General features: G+C 41.0%; 1 protein-coding gene across 1 annotated transcript; it reads right to left on the bottom strand.

Moving 5' to 3' along the window:
• Nucleotides 1-431: 431 nt before the first annotated feature.
• On the bottom strand, nt 432-8,114 carry LOC118962324 (zinc finger protein RFP-like). Its single transcript, XM_036974618.1, has 9 exons — nt 8,033-8,114; nt 7,877-8,001; nt 7,404-7,790; nt 3,815-3,910; nt 2,716-2,949; nt 2,420-2,567; nt 2,286-2,312; nt 1,894-2,078; nt 432-1,718 (listed from the first exon to the last, which is right to left on the bottom strand). Exons 1-9 carry the CDS (start codon nt 8,112-8,114, stop codon nt 1,251-1,253), a joined length of 1,752 nt encoding a protein of 583 aa, XP_036830513.1. The 3' UTR covers nt 432-1,250.
• Between the last annotated feature and the right edge of the window lie 11,223 nt (nt 8,115-19,337).

The raw sequence follows: 19,337 nt of genomic DNA, 5'->3' as shown, positions 1-19,337 counted from the left end.
GGAGGGGGAGGTGGCTGAGGCTATCGAAGCCATCTGGACACAGGAAGAGGGGAGGCAAGGAGGAGGAGAGGGAAGAAGAGGAGGAGAGAGGGAGGAGAGGAGGGGGAGGAAAGGAATGCATCATCACTACTGAGCAACCATCTGTGGGATACACACTCCTGTACATACACACATGTGCTCACACACACACACACACACACAGTATAGTGCCGCACACACAATTGTGCGTGTATTCAAGCACGTAGGCAATTCCATATATTCATGTATATATGAAATTGCGCCAAACTGCATCCACTGGTCTATATTAGTGATGTCCTTGGAATTTAATGGATTGTAAAGATAATATCTGGGTGACTTTATCTGACTCCACCATAGAAGTACATTGTTTAAAAACGTACAAATGTACAATCCTAGAGAAGGCTACTTGCACCTTGGGGAAAAGTCTCTTTATTCACAAAGTGAGTTTATTACAGAAAGATGTTAATCAAACAGAGCAGTAAAGTGACAGAAATATGCTATTATGATCATAACAATAATGTCTTCAAAAACATTTCCCCCACATTACCAATTTTGATCAAATTAATGATACAACATTGGGAATTAAAACTTTACAACAGTTGAAATCTAAATCTTAAATCTTACCTTTGCAATAAATTGTATTTCTATGTTTTCATGTAGCAACGAGGAAGTTACTCCTTTTTCTGTTTCTTTTCTCTCACTTTTCCCTCCCTGTCTAGCATTCTCTCACTCTCACATGCTCTCTACACCCCACCCTCTCGCTCTCTCCCTCCTTTCCTCACTCTCGTTTCCCTCTCTCTAACCCTGCCCTCTTTCTCTCATTCACATCTCTCTCTCCCTCCTTTCCCTCTTTCTAACCCTGCTCTCTTTCTCTCTCAGGGAACCCCTGTGTTCAAACAAACATTTAATCGTATCACATACACGAGCATCACGTACAATGTCTGTTTGCTTTTGCCCGCAACCGCCTACCTGTTCTACACTCCTCCCTTTTCTCTCTATCCTCTCATTTCTTTCTTTCTCCTCAAAATGTAGAAAGCTAGTAAGAAAACAATCTCAAGGTGATTTTTAGTTCCACATGTTTTGCATTAAGCTATGAAATATAAGAATCAATTCTACCAAATCTGGATACAAAATCATAATTTAACTTTTATGCTTCTGTCATTGGTTCTGTCCATCAACACAGGTAGCATTTTTCATAAGTATCTCTCAAAGTCACTTGTCAGATAACAGCCTCAGAAGTGTTGCGAAACAGAGCCAACAGATGATTGACGGCTCCTCCCAGCGAACGCCAGAGCCGCAGGCGGGATCTTAGACCTCACAACTTCCTGTATAGGCCCCGCCTCCCCTTCCACAGAACAGATAACCAATGGGGCGGTGTTCTTCCCGTCGTCATGGAGACAGGGGTTAAAATACGGATACAGTGTCTCAGTGAAGCCGCATCCCCTGTAACTATAAATATGAGCCTTCGCCTCCATATTGTAAAAGGAGACCAATCCCTCCTCGAAATCCACAAACACCCCAACCTTCCGCGGCCTCTTTCTCAGGTGAAGGGGGACAGATGGCCCGGCACATGCGCTAAGATGGCTGCCTTTCCTCCGGCACATAGCCCAGTAGCCTTGGTCCGGCCTCACCGTGACACTCCCCTTCCTGTTGACAGACTCTTTAGCCACGCCCACATCCCAGTCTGTCTTGTCGCCCACCTGAAGAGCAGGGGTAGACAGACAGCAGTTAAATGTAAAATGTTTCTTCTCCATGCACTGTAATGTTGAGAGGGAGAGTCATGCCTATTCTCATATAATGTTCATAGTATTTTTGGTTGCGCCAAAGCTCACGTTGGTTAGTTTAGATTAGTTTGCTTTTTAAATCATCACCTACCTGGACTACCCAGTAGTGCCTCCCGGTGGCAAAGCCTTGCTTTCCCAGCACACAGACGCAGGAGTCAAACCTCCGAGGGTCAGCAGGAAGGGAGTGGTTCTGCTGGTATCCCAGACTCACCTGCTTCCCATCGGAGGACAGGACGAGCCACGAGGCGGCTGTGACTGGATCCAGAGTGACGTCCACTGTGGAAGGTCAAAGTTATTATACGTAAGTTATGTAAGTTAAATGTAAGATATGTATGTTTTGAAACATGACATTTCAATGGTATGTACTTGAGTCATAATCTTATTTACACAATAATGTATCAATTGATTCATTGATTGATTGGTTAATTTATTGACTGATTAAATGATTCACTCATTCATTTACACACACAAGCATTGACTCGCCTGCATATTGCTGGGTTCTCCTCAGCTCTGGAATAAGAATGAATAAGTGTTAACAATAAAAACCTTGTTGCAACATTAGTGAATATAGCATATAATATATGCTTAATACATTTTACAGCAGTAAAAATACTAACCCTCTTCACATAATCTATTTTCGAAGTCTCTGCAGGTGTCCACAAGCTGAGACATAGCAGCCCTCACAGTGTCCACACATAGATCGGAGTATACACTGATCTCAGACCAGTCCTGGGTGGGTGGAGGAGTGGAGAGAGAGGGAAAACTCTACAAAAGAGTATAACATTCAATTAAAATGAATTAAATTAGATTCAAATGTATTTATCCCCTCAGAGTGGAAATTAAGAAAGGCAGGGTCATTGTACAACATCACATGTTATATCAATGTGTCAGTATTAAGATAAATGACATTGACCTGTAGGAAGTGGAGATGGTCCTCTGTGTGTGAGAGCTGCTCCAGCTCAGTGCTTCTTCTCTGTAGTTCAATGATTTCCCGCTCCAGCTCATTGATGAGCCCTTCAGCGCGCCTCTCTGCTGCTTTCTGCTTCTCCTCAATCACCTCGATGAGCTCAGCCTGGCTTCTCTCGATGGAGCACACCAGTTTGCTAAAGGCTAGTACACTACCCTCAATCTCTTTTTCAGCACTTATCTACAAGACCAAACAAAGGAAAAAATAATTGAATATTAAAGACAATGGTTGTGAATGAATTGTCTTGCTAATGTATATTCATAAAAAACAAACATATTGATTAAATAAAACTGCAGAGGACCCAGAGTTGACCCCTGGAGTACACCACATAGATGAAAACAATGACAGTCAGGATGCTTATCATAAGAACTCACTCTACTGACAAAGTGTCCAATCCTTAAGAGGTTTTAAAGGTGCTACATGTAGAATGTTTCACCCATGTGGAAGCTAGGTGACTTGCAACAACTCTTCAGCTGGATATAAACAAATCTTCCACCTCCCCTGCATTCAATTTCCCCGCAACAAAGTGGAGAGGTTAGTGCTATCCGATATCCCAAGGATCCCGGATAGCATGAACCATGGTGGAGACTACTTTAATTTCAAACAAGCATAAAAACAATATTTTTGGTTATGGAAAATATATTTCACAGTGATTTAGATACTATAATGATTGCCTACATTATTTAGTCCTTGTGTTCTCACCTAAACTGAAATTGAGTGAAGAGTGCCAAATTATAGCAACCAGGAAATGACAGAGTGATTTCTACATTGGCCGCTTGCCCCAGTCTTCCATTGTTCGTTGTACTTGTGGTGGAGATGACGGCACTTTTAGTGACGCCGATGTAAGAGAGGGAGGGTGAAATTTTCCCATCTTGAGAACAGAAGCAAGTCTGGCATTTTGTTGTCAAATAGAGAGTGTATATTTTAGAATTGTGTTGGCCAGTTTGAAATATTGAAACAGTTTGAAATATTACAAATTCAGAGGACCCAGAGTTGAGCCTTGGGGTACCCCACAACAGTCAGGATGCTTATCCTAAGAACTCACTTTGCTGAGCTCCACTGAGTGTTTGATCTCATCCATCTTCCTCAGTCTGTCCTGAACCATCTTCAACATATCTCCTTCAGTCTTCTTCATCTGAGTCTGTGAAGAAAAAACTGTAGGACTGGTCTGCTAAACTTTAATACAAGACACAATTTGGTAACACTATATTTAAAGCCTGCAGGCATTATGTTTTATTATGAACTAGGTGGTTCAAACCCTGAATGCTGATTGGCTGACCAAGGGTATGACAAAATATTTATTTTTACTGCTCTAATTACATCGTTAAGCAATTTATAATAGCAATAAGGCACCTCAGGGGGTTGTGGTATATGGCCAATACACCACGACGAAGAGCTGTATCCAGGCACTCTGAGTTGCGTCTTGCCAAAGAATGGCCTTAACCGTGGTATTTTGGCCATACACCATACCCCCACAGGCGTTTTTGATTAAATATAATATGTAAGGCTTATTTTACAGTACTAGTCAAAAGTTTGGACACACCTACTCATTCAAGGGTTTTTCTTTATTTATACAATGTTCTACATTGTAGAATAATAGCGAAGACATCAGAGCTATGAAATGACACATATGGAACTATGTAGTCACCAAAAAAGTGTTAAACAAATCAAAATCAATGTTATATTTGAGATTCTTCAAAGTAGCCACCTTTTGCCTTGATGACAGCTTTGCACACTCTTGGCATTCTCTCAACCAGCATCATGAGGTAGTCACCTGGAATGCATTTCAATTAACAGGTGTGCCTTATTAAAAGTACATTTGTGGAATTTCTTTCCTTCTTAATGAGTTTGAGCCAATCATTTGTGTCGTGACAAGGTAGGGGTGGTATACAGAATATAGCCCTATTTGGTAAAAGACTAAGTATATATTACGGCAATAAAAGCTCAAACAAGCAAAGAGAAATGACAGTCCATCATGACTTTAAGACATGAAGGTCAATCAATCCGGAACATTTCAGGAACTTTGAAAGTTTCTTCAAGTAGAGTCGCAAAAACCATCAAGTGCTATGATGAAACTGGCTCTCATGAGGACCACCACAGGAAAGGAAGACCCAGAGTTACCTCTGCCTCAGAGAAATCAACAAGCTATGGACCCTGGGACTTAAAACCTCCCTCTGCAACTGGATCGTGGACTTCCTGACGGGCCGTCCCCAGGTGGTAAGGGTAGGTCACAACACATCCGCCAGGCTGATCCTCAACACAGGGGCCCCTCAGGGGTGCGTGCTCAGTCCCCTCTTATACTCCCTGTTCACTCATGACTGCATGGCTAGGCACGACTCCAACACCATCATTAGGTTTGCAGATGACACAACAGTGATCACTGACAATGATGAGACAGCCTATAGGGAGGAGGTCACAGACCTGACCGTGTAGTGCCAGGACAACAACCACTCCCTCAACGTAATCAAGACAAAGGAGATGATTGAGGACTACAGGAAAAGGAGGCCCAAGCACGCCCCCATTCTCATCGATGGGGCTTTAGTGGAGCAGGTTGAGAACTTCAAGTTCCTTAGTGTCCACATCAAAAACAAACTAACATTGTCCAAGCACACCAAGACAGTCGTGAAGAGGGCATGACAAAACCTATTCCCCTTCAGGAGACTGAAAAGATTTGGCATGGGTCCTCAGATCCTCAAAAGCTTCTACAGCTGCACCATCGAGAGCATCCTGACAAGTTGCATCACTGCCTGGTATGGCAACTGCTCAGCCTCCGACCGCCAGGCACTACAGAGGGTAGTGCGCACGGCTCAATACATCACTGGGGCAAAGATTCCTGCCATCCTGGACCTCTATACCAGGCGGTGTCAGAGGAAGGCCTTGAAAAGTGTCAAGGACTCCAGCTACCCTAGTCATAGACTGTTCTCTCTGCTACCGCTCGGCAAGCAGTACCGGAGTGCCAAGTCTAGGCCCTTCTACACATTTACATTTGCTCTGTACCGGTACCCCCTGTATATAGTCTATTGTTATTTTACTGCTGCTCTTTATTTACTTGTTCCTTTTATTTCTTATTCTTATCCATATTTTTAAACTGCATTGTTTGTTAGGGACTTGTAAGTAATCATTTCACTTGTTGTATCCGGCACGTGACAAATACAATTTTATTTCATTCGATAAGTTCAGTAGAGTTACTAGCCTCATAAATTGCAGCCTAAATAAATGCTTCACAGAGTTCACACATCTCAGCATCAACTGTTCAGAGGACACTGTGAATTAGGCCTTCATGGTCGAATTGCTGCAAAGTGTTAGATTCTTGGTTAAACTTGGAACATTGTTATACTCGAAAGTATACTGTCTAAGGAAGTGAAAGAGACTGGTTTTACATCAGAAGTTAATGGTTATCTGTAGGAACCAGATGGCTTTGGAATGTGTTGGGTCACAGGAAGTCACAGGATTGCTATAGGGGATACTGGTGGAGATCTTTGGATTAGGCCTCAAGAGGGTTGAGGTCAGGTCAGATACCTTTAAGGGAGAAACAATGGTTTATTATCCTATCACTTCATCTTCCTGTGGGACCATAACAGATGCAAGGATTGGAGAGAAGGATGAGTGACTAAATTGGAATATATATATACTTGTGGTGGTGGAAACATGTGTTGTCTGAATGCAGCTGTGTTGACACTCTGGGCAGAATAAACTTGGTTAAGCTTTCATAAATATCCATTCAGGTTTTACTCTGAGAATTGAACCTAACAAAAGAAATCAGTACTAAAGTACATCAATAAGAAGAAGAGATTTGCTTGGGCCAAGAAACACGAGCAACTGACATTAGACCTGTGTAAATCTGTCCTTTGGTCTGATGAGTCCAAATTTGAGATTTTTGGTTCCAACCACCGTGTGACTGTGAGACACAGAGTAGGTGAATGGATGATCTTCGCGTGTGTGACTTCCACCGCGAGGCATAGAGGAGGAGGTGTGATGGAGTGGTGGTGCTTTCCCGTGACACTGTCAGTGATTTATTTAGAATTCAAGGCACACTTAAACAGTATGGCTACCACAGCATTCTTCAGTGATAGGCCATCCCATCTGGTTTGCGTTTAGTGGGACTATCATTTGTTTTTCAACAGGACAATGAACCAACACACCTCCAGGCTGTATAAGGACTATTTGACCAAGAAGGAAAGTGATGGTGCTGCATCAGATGACCTGGCCTCCACAATGGCCTCCACAATCAGCCGACCTCAACCCAATTGAGATGGTTTGGGATGAGTTGGACCGCAAAGCGAAGGAAAACCTGCCAACAGTGCTCAGCATATGTGGGAACTCCTTCAAGACTGTTGGAAAAGCATTCCAGGTGAAGCTGGTTGAGAGAATGCCAAGAGTGTGCAAAGCTGTCATCAAGGTAAAGGGTGGCCACTTTGAAGAATCTCAAATATAAAATATATTTGGATTTGTTTAACACTTTTTTGGTTACCATAATTCCATGTGTGTTATTTCATAGTGTTGATGTCTTCACTATTATTCTACAATGTAGAAAATAGTAAAAATAAAGAAAAACCCTTGAATGAGTAGACGTGTCCAAACTTATGACTGGTACTTTGTGTTATGCTTCCCTATGTAGGACATGTTCAACTTACCCTCATCTTCTTGCTCTCTCTCTCCATAGGGATAGTGTTGTGGCCCTTGTGGTCAGTATCAATGCATCTCACACACACCGGTGTCTGGTCCATCCTACAGAACAGCTCTAGGGGCCTCTCGTGCTTCCGGCACAGGCCTCGCGTGGCGAAGGTTGCTGGGTCCGTCAGCCTGTGCCTCTGGAGGGCCGGCTCTCTCTGGTGAGGCCCCAGGTGGTTCTCGCAGTACGACCCCTGACACACCAGACAGGACTTAACAGCTCTCTGCTTCGTCCCGGTACAGACATCGCAGGAAACTGCATCTGGCTCAGGACCGAGCCCTGGTGAACACTGTGACGCTAATACTCCTATGTCTTGATAATCGCCTTCATATGCCTGCTGGGCTTTGACCTTTATAATATATATCATATAAATAATAATATAAATATTATATTATAATAGTATAATGTATACACCTAATATATGCCATACATCACCTTTAGGGACCTCTGGAAGTGCTCAGTGATGTCCTTAAAAACGTGATTGATGCGTAGCTCTGGCCGACGGCGGAAGCTCTCCTTGCAGAGGGGGCACTCGAAGTGCTCGCGGGGTGTCCCAGTAGCTTTTGATGCAGGTCAGGCAGAAGTTGTGACCACACGGGATGGACACGGGGTTGGTGAAGATGTCCAGGCAGATACAGCACAGAAACTGCTCCTCGGACATGAGGGAAGCCATGCCTTCAACAAGACAGAATCGACTGTTTTTAACAGAGCACTTCACCACTTTTCATCATACATATTTTCACAAATGTAGACACCAGAGGAGGCTGGTGAGGGGAGAAGGGCTCATAATAATTAATGGAATGGAACTAATTGAAGGGTATCAAATACATGGAAACCAGGTGATGTGTTTGAGACCATTCCATTGATTCCTTTGCAGCCATTACTATGAGCCTATCCTCCCCATGTAAAGTGCCACCACTGTTAGACACTGGTATGGTGCTGGAGAATGAATGTTTAAAAGTAGTGCCGTGTCCCTTTATGTACAGGAATCCTAAAAGCTTGGAATTTAATTTAGTGTGTTTGATTATCCCAAGGACGGAGAGAAAGAAGTCAAGGGAGAGTAATGTGAAACAAAGCAGATACTTTTATACAAAGGGAAGCCATGCCCTTGGAGGAAGTTACAGGAATCAGGAACCAAGTAAACAAGATTTTTCTCTGTTACATCACCTTTTATGTATCTTTTTGCATATATACAATTATGTTAAATGAACCTGGACCTGAACCAGTTTCTTTATTTGCATAAGATGTGTTCTTCTGTGACTACTAAACAAAACCAAATGAACCTGACAGGAACATTTACTGAGAAGCTGCAGCTGACATTTGTGTCATCATAGTCTCATGTTGCCTCCAAAATCACGTCGTTGTCACGCCTGTTTAGGGAAGCCTGCTTCTCCACAAGGTTAGTGTCAAACCATAAACGGGTTTGGTAGTACACAATCTCTAACCTCAGAAAAACAAAACAAACCAGTTGCTCATTGTCACATGACGGGAATGTACTTGTCCCTAGTTTTCTCCTACAGTGACTCAGGTGTTTGGATCACGCCCTATGAAATTGCTCAATAATTATTCTATTCTTGTGTTAATTATTATTATTATTTATTTTTACATGTTACCGACAATGAAATGCTGCTGAGCAGGTGCAGGAAATACAAACAGTCTAATGTATGAGTTTTGTATAATTTCAGCGAGTGTAGCATGCTTCACAACAAGTCAATCTCGTTCAAGAATGCGTATATACATATTTCTATACCACATCTGTTTTAGAGGATTGGATTGCACAAAGAATATATGATTTATTGTATCATGTTCAAGGAGGTGATATAATTGTGCAATGAATAAAATTGCTTAAAAGTTATCAGCTTCAAGCTTCAAGACTTGGCCAAATCAAGGCTACATAATTAAAGTTATTTACATAATGGTCATTATCCTATAATATATAGAATAATAATATTCTATATTATGCAATAGTCTTCATTGATGTGACTCACCTGTGAGTAATCAGAACCAGGTAAGCAGAAAAAAAGTGTTTAGTCCGGTCCTATTCAACACGGGTGTGTTCAGTGTGTTGAGATACAGGTGAGCTCTTCCTGTCATAGATGGAGACATGGTGATATTCAACCACACCTATCCAATCAGAGAATAGACAGTCACCTTAACCCCACCCACATCTTCACATTTTTTAACTGTGTTTTGTATGTTTCCTGCATATGTACGAAGATGTTCAAACATACCTAAACCCTCACTGCTCTGTTAGGAGCTGTCCTTAATGTAGAAGCAACAAAAAAACTATCACAATTGAAAGAGTTAGAATTAGAATTAAAAACTGTGACCTTCTAAACCCCACCCACCTTTGTCCTCGCTGTTCTAGGTGAGAGTTAACGTTAAATCATGTGTTGATATAGAAACAAAAACAATCACAGTGAAGTTGTCATCCTTTATTAGAATTTGCTTCTAAATTACAATGATCAACACCAATTCCAGCATTTAAAAAATTTGTAATTACATTTTCTTAATGAATGTACTTAAATCATTATAATTATTTAAAAACCAAGATGGACAAAATGTAAATACAAGTGATACGTTTTGGACCACAATAAAAATAAAGATAATACATTAAAAAAAAACTTTTGTGTGTATTCCTTAATGATTTTAATCGCATTGTGTCCACATGTGTTGTTGTATTGTGTTTTAAATTGTCAAATAAATCTTAGCAAATCAATAATTTACCTTAACACATATTAATAACAGACTAAAATGACACAGTTGCCCGGCCCTGTCACAAGGAATAGCTAGAACATGATGAGCCAAGGAAAGCTCCACCGGCCAAAACCTCCCCTACCCTGGACAGAGCTGGGCCAATTTTGCACCCCTGTCCTATAGGGCTCCCAGTCAGTGCTTTTGACCTCCACCCAGAACCAATGTTCCCTCAAGAAAATTCAGGCACTGAGCAAATTTCAGGTCTGCTGAGCACATACTTCAAAGTTTTGAAAATTCTGTGCAACTTCCAGTGCACGTTTACTGTGAACACTGAGGCTTTAAGTTACAGTTTTAACATTGGTCAAGTAGGCTAATGTGGCTATTTGATCATAATGTAGGCCTACCAGAGTGGCCTACCATAAAAAACAATGGAGAAAATGCATCCAATAACATTTTAACATGGAAATAGCTGTTTTATCATTCAGCCTACAGTAGCAGCCAATGTGTGGTGTTCAATGTAGACCTACATTCCATGAGACTTTTCAAAAAAAACATGCAGGGCTTGAAATGAACCTGTTTATCCACTTGTCCTTCAGACAAGGTGACTGAAAATGTTGTTGTGTTGTTTGCTGCAAGAAACCACTTTACAAAGTAAAATGTATTATCACTCCCATACCATTATTACAGAGAATCAGAGAAATTATGCTACCCTCTGCCTATTGGCTACTTAGCTTATTCGAGCTTGTCTCAAAATACAAAACTGCCCATTTAAGACGAAAAACCCCCTCTTTATCTAACTTGCTTTTCAAAGATGTCTAGAAATGTACATGTTTTGTGCTCTTGTAGAAAGCAATCACTAATCTATTGCTGACTACAAATTATCTATAATTGTGCCAATAACTAACTAACTAGGAAAGGATATGAACAAAATGTGCACACAAAGCTCTTGCTTTGATCTGGTTGAATCTGTGTTTGAAATGCACTGCTAGACCTTAGGGACCTTACAGATATTCGTGTGTGTGGGATACAGAGATGAGGTAGTCATTCAAAATTATTTTAATTATTAATATTATACTATTATTGAGTCCATATAATTTATTATATATATATATATATATATATATATTTCACCTTTATTTAACCAGGTAGGCATGTTGAGGACAAGTTCTCATTTACAACTGCGACCTGGCCAAGAAAAAGCAAAGTTGTTCGACACGAACAACGACACAGAGTTACACATGGAGTAAAACAAACATAATGTGAGCTGCTCTGACAGTTGGTGCTTAAAGCTAGTGAGGGAGATAAGTGTTTCCAGTTTCAGAGATTTTTGTAGTTCGTTCCAGTCATTAGCAGCAGAGAACTGGAAGGAGAGGTGGCCAAAGGAAGAATTGGTTTTGGGGGTGACCAGAGAGATATACCTGCTGGAGCGCGTGCTACAGGTGGGTGCTGCTATGGTGAGATAAGGGGGGACTTTTATATGACTTGTTACTCCTGAACTTATTTAGGCTTGCAATAACAAATGGTTGAATACTTAAAAATAAATAATAATTTGAAAAAAATGCCAAAAACATTATTCCACTTTGACATTATGGGGTAGTGTGTGTTGGTCACTGACCAAATAATTAAAATGTAATCCATTTAAAATTCAGTGTGTAACACAACAAAATGTGGAAAAAGTACATATTGAATGTTGGTGTTATTTGGACTTATGGTTCATGAGAAGAAGCTTTTCAAAGGTTTCCCAAAATGCCCGTATAGAAATGTAATTTTAAATCACAAAATCAATATCTGCGCGACACATGTTTAATTGAATACTGACAGAGCCTTTGCTAATGATATTTCAGTGTAATTCAGATTTCCCCTTTAAATGGTCATTCCTATGTCACTACCATGTTGTTACTGCAATTAATACTACATTGTTGTAAGGGTTAGTTTATTATTATAGATTATTATCATCTATATTATTATTTTTTCTTTTAACAATACAAAACATCCACATACAACAGCATACAGATTCTCGCAAACATCCATAACATCACCCCTGCCCAGAACCACCTGCTCACACCCCCATCTCCAGCGCCCGCATCACTCTCCGACACATGGCCTCAAACTGCACCATTTTGTCGCCCACACATCTATCAGCATTTAGATAATAAAGCATTTTACCTTTCCATTGGGTTAAAGATGGAGGATTTGTTGATTTCCAGTTTTAAGTCTATTTTTTTCAAGATGATTGATGAGAAAAGTATCATCCAACCCATCGGGTTGCACCCTCATATGTCATGTCTTGAAATATGCAGACAGATGAAATATGCAGTAAATGGACATTGTTGTTTTAGATTCTCATTTGCATCTGTGATAGAATGTTACTTCAGATTTGCAAACTAGTGAACGTCAAGCAGTCATGCCGGGGTTCAAGCTATTGCCACACAGCACCACCATTAGGACAAATTGGACACATCCTTGCTAGGATTAGCTACTTCTGCACTCCTGACCACACTTTCCAAATATCAGATCTCAAAACGTGTCGATAAGTAATGCGGTGCCAAACGAGTAGCGTTTTAAGTGGTTTTAACTAAATGTAAAATGGATCACGGCAGATATTATGGTTCTTTGAGGCAAATTGGTTTATTGTGAGGAGCGGGACCTATACACCAAATTACAGGACTCTAGGGGGTGTGACCTTTCAAAGTTTGAATCTTCAATCGCTTATTGTAGTGCCACCATGTCGCTAATTGCATGAGAGCGTGTGGACTATGGGCCTTTTCTACCATGCCAAGTTGCACCCTCCTAGGCATTACCGTCTCACAGGAATTTGCATGTTAATTATGGTTGACAGAAGAACAGATAAACAAATTATCAACACAAACAAATACAAAAGGTTTCACCTACTTTCATCAGCAGCACCAGCAGCAGCAGCAGCAGCAGAATCCTAATAATCCTAATAATAATAATACATAAAGCAACAATATTCATATGCAAACAGTTGTTTGTCGGCATACTGAAGTTACTCAGAAGATATTTACCTATTAAGTAGCAGAGAGATTGACTCCACTGCATGGTTAGTGTCGGAGGCTTCATTCAACCACCTGTCTCCTGTCTCCGGTATCGATTTGAGTTCACTTCAAGCACTGAGTAAGACTCATAACAATTAATAAGACTGGGGTAAAATTTGGTTCAAGTCATTCACTGCAAATAGAGTTAAAATCTATTATGAATCTATTAAAACATTATAAATATTTTCACTGGTCTACATTTACACATATAAATCAGTAAAGACAACAACATTAAAGTTCAAGGAAAACAAAATTAAATTAAAATTCAAAGATAAGAAACTGTTGATTTGGTCTGGTCTGTGGACTAATGTCTCCCGTTTGGTGTGTGTGTCTGGTGTTGTCTCGGTCAAGGGTTGCATCTCCTCTATGCAGAAGTCCTTTAGAGGACTGAGATGCAAAGTCACCCTCCAAACGAAGTATCTTTCCACTTCCACAGGTGAAACAAAATGGCCACCGCTGCCGTGACTCCAAGTCATCCATCAGAGATTCCTAATGACCAGTCATTTCCCTAGCCTCGCTCACCATGCTAATAGGGTTGCTTACCATGGTAATAGGCACTCCCCATATTAGCCTATCAAATACCAGTGGCCAGTGATGAACACGGCAACCAAGGTGAGCTGGGTCACCTGTGTTCGCCAGAAGACTATGTTAGCCCTCTAACTTAAAGCCTATAGTTTCGGCATTAGGCTGCCAACATGGGGTGTTGATTGAAAAAACACTGTGCTCCAGGATGAAGTTTTCCCTAGGTACAGATCTAGTATCAGTGTCCCCTCCCGCAATCCTAACCTTAACCATTAGTGGGGAAAATGCTAAACTGACCAAGGATCAAAGTCTATGTGCAACTTCATCCTATAATTTCCACTGTCTCTCCCTGAGACTGAGGACGGGCCGATGGGAGGTCAAAGTGAAACAGGCCCAAACTATGAAATCATCATAGAAAGAACCAGAGCCATTATGCACCAGAGGGGCTGAAAATCTAGGAGAATGAAAGAGAGACTGAAGAAGAAGAGGAGAAAAGGAGAAGGGGGTGGGGGGGTTAAGGAAGTGGAGGAAAGATTCTGACCCCTGGAGGCATTGGATTATACATTCCCTAATACACAGCTTCAGTCATTCTAAATGGGACTCTAGTATTTATATTTATATTGGAACCAATTGTCTGGCTGGTCTGAGCTCCCATTGGTCACTCAGAGCTAGAGTGGGAGGAACTAAACTGATGCAGGGAGCTCAGGTGCAGGCATCAAGTCATGACACAGTCACACGTATTCCACATTACCTCATAGTCACACCCATTGCCTAGTTAGTGAACACACCTAGAACAGCATTGGATGCATCATTTGATTTCTGATGTGTAAGGGCCTAGGGCTTTGAGCTTGTGTTCCTGTAATGAACTTCAGTTAGTCAGTGTTATTATACTCTGACCTCCCTGCTTGGCTGTTGTGTGTGTGTGTGTGGTGTGTGTGTGTGTTGTGTGGTGTGGTGTGTGTGGTGGTGTGTGTGTGTGTGTGTGTGTGTGTGTGTGTGTGTGTGTGTGTGTGTGTGTGTGTGCGTGTGTGTGTGTGTGCGCGTGTGCGTGTGTGCTCGTGTTCATCTTTAATGTGGTAATGCTAATGATGCATTCCTCTTGTCAGGTCCGTTTGGGTGTGTCATCATGGCCAGGAAACATTGCCCCTTGGACTGTATGGGCACGCCCCTGAAAAAAAACATTCAGGCAGGAAAGGGTTATACAAAACAAATAACCATGACTGGTTTTGTGGTGAATGCTGTCACTGTGAGTCAGGTTAATAACTGCATTGATACCGTGAACATGGAAACGCACTGACTCAAATTGACAGATAGATACTATTATGTTGACAGCTACAGTGCAAGCCACAGTATGATTGAATCGGAGGGACAGTAGTTATATGCTTGAACTGTCATTTTGTGTGGATGAAGACGTGACATTGAATAGGCTTACACTGTCTCTTTTTTTTATTTCAATGATGGCACAAGTTAGACAAATAGTTTTTAGGATATTATAATCCATAAATTGCAAAGCAATTCCAGGGGTGTTGTGGTGTAGTAACTGAGAAATAATCTCTACGTTTTTGTTCTAGTAGTGCTACACGGGTGTGTCTTTTTACCTCGGAAAACAAGGGTGTATTCAAGGTGTTAACTGTAAGAAAGCTTGACTCATTTGTCGGTGTAACTGTATTTGGAGAACAATCAGATACGAAAGATAATTAACAACAATTATTATCTGGATTATTAAATGATAAAGAACACTTTTTTGTATTGTTATCATAGCTCAATTGTACACTTCTTGTCTTGCTAATATGTCATTGGCGTCCTTTTTTCTCCCAAGAGATGGATTCCCTACCAGTTTGTCATCAGATAAGAAGTTCCAGAGATGGATTCCCCTACCAGTCTGTCATCAGAGAAGAAGTTCCGGAGATGGATTCCCCTATCAGTCTGTCATCAGAGAAAGAGTTCAAAAGATGGCTTCCCCTACCAATCTGTTGTCAGAGAAGAAATTCCAGTGTTTTGTCTGTCTGGATGTGTTTATTGACATGGTCACGACCCCATGTGACCACACCTTCTGCATGGGCTGTATCAGAGAGCTCTGGAAGAAAAGATACACGTGTAGGTAGCCAACCTGTGAGAGAACCCCAAATTAGCCTCAACGTGGAATTCAAAGAAATCGCCGATCAGCTCAAGAGGACTCGAGATGGCGTCTCAACCATAACTGCCACCAAGCCTGGTGAAGTGGCCTGCGACGTCTGTACTGGATGAAGCTCAAAGCCCTGAAATCCTGCCTGGTGTGTCTGACCTCTTACCGTGAGATTCACCTGGAGCCTCATCAGAGAGTTGCTATGCTGAAGGTCCACAAGCTGATCGACCCAGTGGAGAACTTGGAGGACAGGATGTTTAAGAAGCACGAGAGGCTGCTGAAGATGTTCTGTAAGACAGACCAGACATGTGTCAGTCAGTTCTACATCGAGACAGAAATAAAGTCTCCCTGTGGAACGGATGAAAGAATTGTTGCTAGCCATCAATAATGAGAAACCACCTGATACTGACAACATTGATGGAAAGCTGCTGAGGATAGTATCGGAATATGTTGCCACTCCTATTTCTCATATCTTCAATCTCAGCCTGAATATTTGTTTTGCTCCATCAGACCTGGAGGCAACTCAAATAATTATGCTACCAAGAATGGTAAAGCTGATTCAAATATTCAACTAATTGTCAAGCTTTGAAAATTTGAATCAGCTGTGTAGTGTTAGGGCAAAAACCAAAACATGCACCCCTTGTGGAGCCCGAGGACAGAGTTTGGGAAACTCTGGTTTAAGTCTAGTGGAAAATCATGAGTAAAATATAATAGCTCCCCTATAGGCAGGTAGCCTAGTGCTTAAAGCATTGGGCCAGTAACTGAAAGGTTGCTGGATTGAATCCCCGAGCTGACAAGGTAAAAATATTGTCATTCTGCCCCTGAACAAGGCAGTTAACTCACTGTTCCCGGTAGAATAAAAAAAAATAATAGGCCAATCAGTGTCATTCTTCATGGCCTCTAGTTTCTCTGTGCCAAATTTGAAATAATTGAAAAGATCTATGTTTGAGTTACTCTAACCTTAACCCTCTTCCATTCCTTCTCAGGTGGGGGACAAGACCTACTGAGTTCTAGGTGTGGTCAGAGAGTCCGTCAAAAGGAAGGGTATGATAACCTCAACCCCAGAGAATGACTACCGGACTGTGAGGCTGAAAGGAGGGGACGAGTACCGTGCCATCGAATCCCTCCTCTCTCTCTCGGACGGAGAAGCCCTAGAAGGAAATGACTGATCATTAGAAGTGTCTGATGTATAATTTGGATTCAAGGTGGGTGTGTTTGTGGATTATAAGGAAGAGTTGGTGTCCTTTTATGATGTAATGGCCAAGGCTCATACTGTATCTGTTATTTTACTGGGTGCTTCCTCAGTCCCCGTGTTAATGATGATAGTAAAATATCAGCCCTATTGGTCATCTCCTGTGTCAATCATGAAGCGTAGGTTTCTGATTTGCCTAAAACCGTACCTCAGGCCAAGTGGGCGTGCTTGTTTTACACCACCCTGTGGCCTGGGTAGGTGGGGATTTCACTTCAGGACCAATGGAATGGTTTCAATTTAGCCCCATTGGTCATCTTCCCTGTCAATCATTGTTAATGTAATTTCATAATTCCAATGTTTTCATTAATTGAATTCACTTAGTCTATTTTATGAGAATTTGTAAGATTCTTATTTGCATAAAATAGACAGAGACCCGTCTTATCAAAATTAGATAATAGTATTTATTCTCGGAGTGCGCTGCCATGAAACCATGAACAACAGTTTATATACAAAATATGACATCATAGGTTATAAAATGTCCTTCCTCCTATCAACCAGGACCCAACAAGTTCAAAATATTATTCCCACCCCCTCGTTCGCTCACTCCAGACACACATTTAAATCAAGATTAAACTTCTGAAGTCTTCACCTATCACTATTCAGCAGTCAGCTCCAGATAATGGAAAACCTAGGAAAACACTCACTGCCTTATCTAAACATCCCAGAGCTAAGTTGAGTCGGTTCAACCATAGGTTATCCTTCTGATTACTTAAAACCCACAATTCCAGTCCTCTCCAACCTGGCTGGAATGGTATTTATTTTATTTATTTTATTTATTTATTTATTTCCCTCCCTTATGAATTAATATTATTAATCAGATAAAATAAAACAGAGTATAGTTTTAATTAGTTATAGTTCTATTTAAAATGTAGATATCGTTTAGTCATTATTCATACAATTCCTAACCATCATATGAAGAGCAGGTTTCTGATTTGCTTCTATCCATGAATCAGTCCCAGTGGGCGTGCTCATTTTGCATCACCGGTGGCCTGGGTGGGTGGAGACTTCACTTAAGGACCAATGGAATAGAGTGCTAACTCCGCCCACACGGGGCACCAGGCGATGCAAAACGAATGCAGCTATTGTTAGTTCTGGTAAAATGTCAGCCCTATTGGTCATTTCCCCAGTCAATCATGACGGATAGGTTTCTGAAGAAGGCTACCAGAAGTTTCTGTTGAGTGTGAGAACATGTCAAATACACCATGTGATAAAAGATACAATTCATTAAATATTTTGATTGACAATGCCCTAAATCTTGACAAGTTGTCTATGAATGCTCAAATGTATTGTTTTAGATTTTAATATTATAATACATAAGCAGTATGAAAAGTATTGCTGCAAACTTTTATCAGGCCTCAAACAAAAACTGTCCCCGATATAGGTTTGCAGCAATACCTTTAATATTACTTGTGCATTAGAATATTAAAATACTCAATGTGAATAAATGTTTGGCAAAATTGTGTTTGTTTCTTCTTCTTCTTCGCTATTATGGCGGTCCACAAACAAATGATGTTGGTGGATACCTCCACATAATGTATTGGATGTGTTTCAGCCTACTATTCTGTAGCAGGAATTCATTCAACTTTGTGAAAAAAATTGTCCTAACAACTAACCCTGCACCCATTAAAACCTCACCACTTGTTGATGTGCTTATTTACTTTAAGGTCACGCCTTACCTTCCATCTGTGTAACATACTGGTTTCCATCCACCCAGAGCCAGAGTTTCCATGTGTTTTGCATAGACCTACTGGAGCTGAGAGCTCAGCTGCATTCAGAGACCTGAGAGGATATTGTCTGCACCCAAATGGAACCCTATTCCCTTTATTGTGCACTCTATTTGACCAGGGCTCTGCTGTTGGGAATATGGAGCCATTTTAGAATCAAACAGGGCTCTGGTCAAAACCAGTGCACTATATACTGTGGGAAAAGGATGGCATTTGGGACTTGATTATTTTCTAAATGAAACATGGATATTACCACATACTGGTTTAAAGGGGCAATTTGTGATCACAGCAACAACAAACACTTGTTTAATGTCATATTCAAAGGCCTCAAATTACAGATGATAGTATTATTACATGTCTTATCAGTCAGTGAACCGTGCCAGGAATGCTCAACAAATGCTACATTCTCAGGCCACAATTACAATATGTGTATACAAAGCCTTCGGATAGTATTCACACCCCTTGACTTTTTCCACATTTTGTTGTGTTACAAAGTGGGATAAAATGTATTTCATTGTAA

Source organism: Oncorhynchus mykiss, unplaced genomic scaffold, assembly GCF_013265735.2.
Source record: "Oncorhynchus mykiss isolate Arlee unplaced genomic scaffold, USDA_OmykA_1.1 un_scaffold_759, whole genome shotgun sequence".
In the NCBI taxonomy this organism is placed as follows: domain Eukaryota; kingdom Metazoa; phylum Chordata; class Actinopteri; order Salmoniformes; family Salmonidae; genus Oncorhynchus; species Oncorhynchus mykiss.
Note: the sequence above shows the minus strand (reverse complement) of the source record. Positions and strands in the feature narration are given on the sequence as shown.

What these genes read in the sequence shown, in the direction of transcription:
- LOC118962324 (XM_036974618.1), bottom strand. Translation starts at nt 8,114, where the DNA reads ATGGCTTCCCTCATGTCCGAGGAGCAGTTTCTGTGCTGTATCTGCCTG. An exon ending in CCCCGTGTCCATCCCGTGTG is followed by an intron (nt 8,002 to 8,032) that starts GTCACAACTTCT and finishes CTGCATCAAAAG; the next exon opens with CTACTGGGACACCCCGCGAG. An exon ending in ACTTCCAGAGGTCCCTAAAG is followed by an intron (nt 7,791 to 7,876) that starts GTGATGTATGGC and finishes TATATTATAAAG; the next exon opens with GTCAAAGCCCAGCAGGCATA.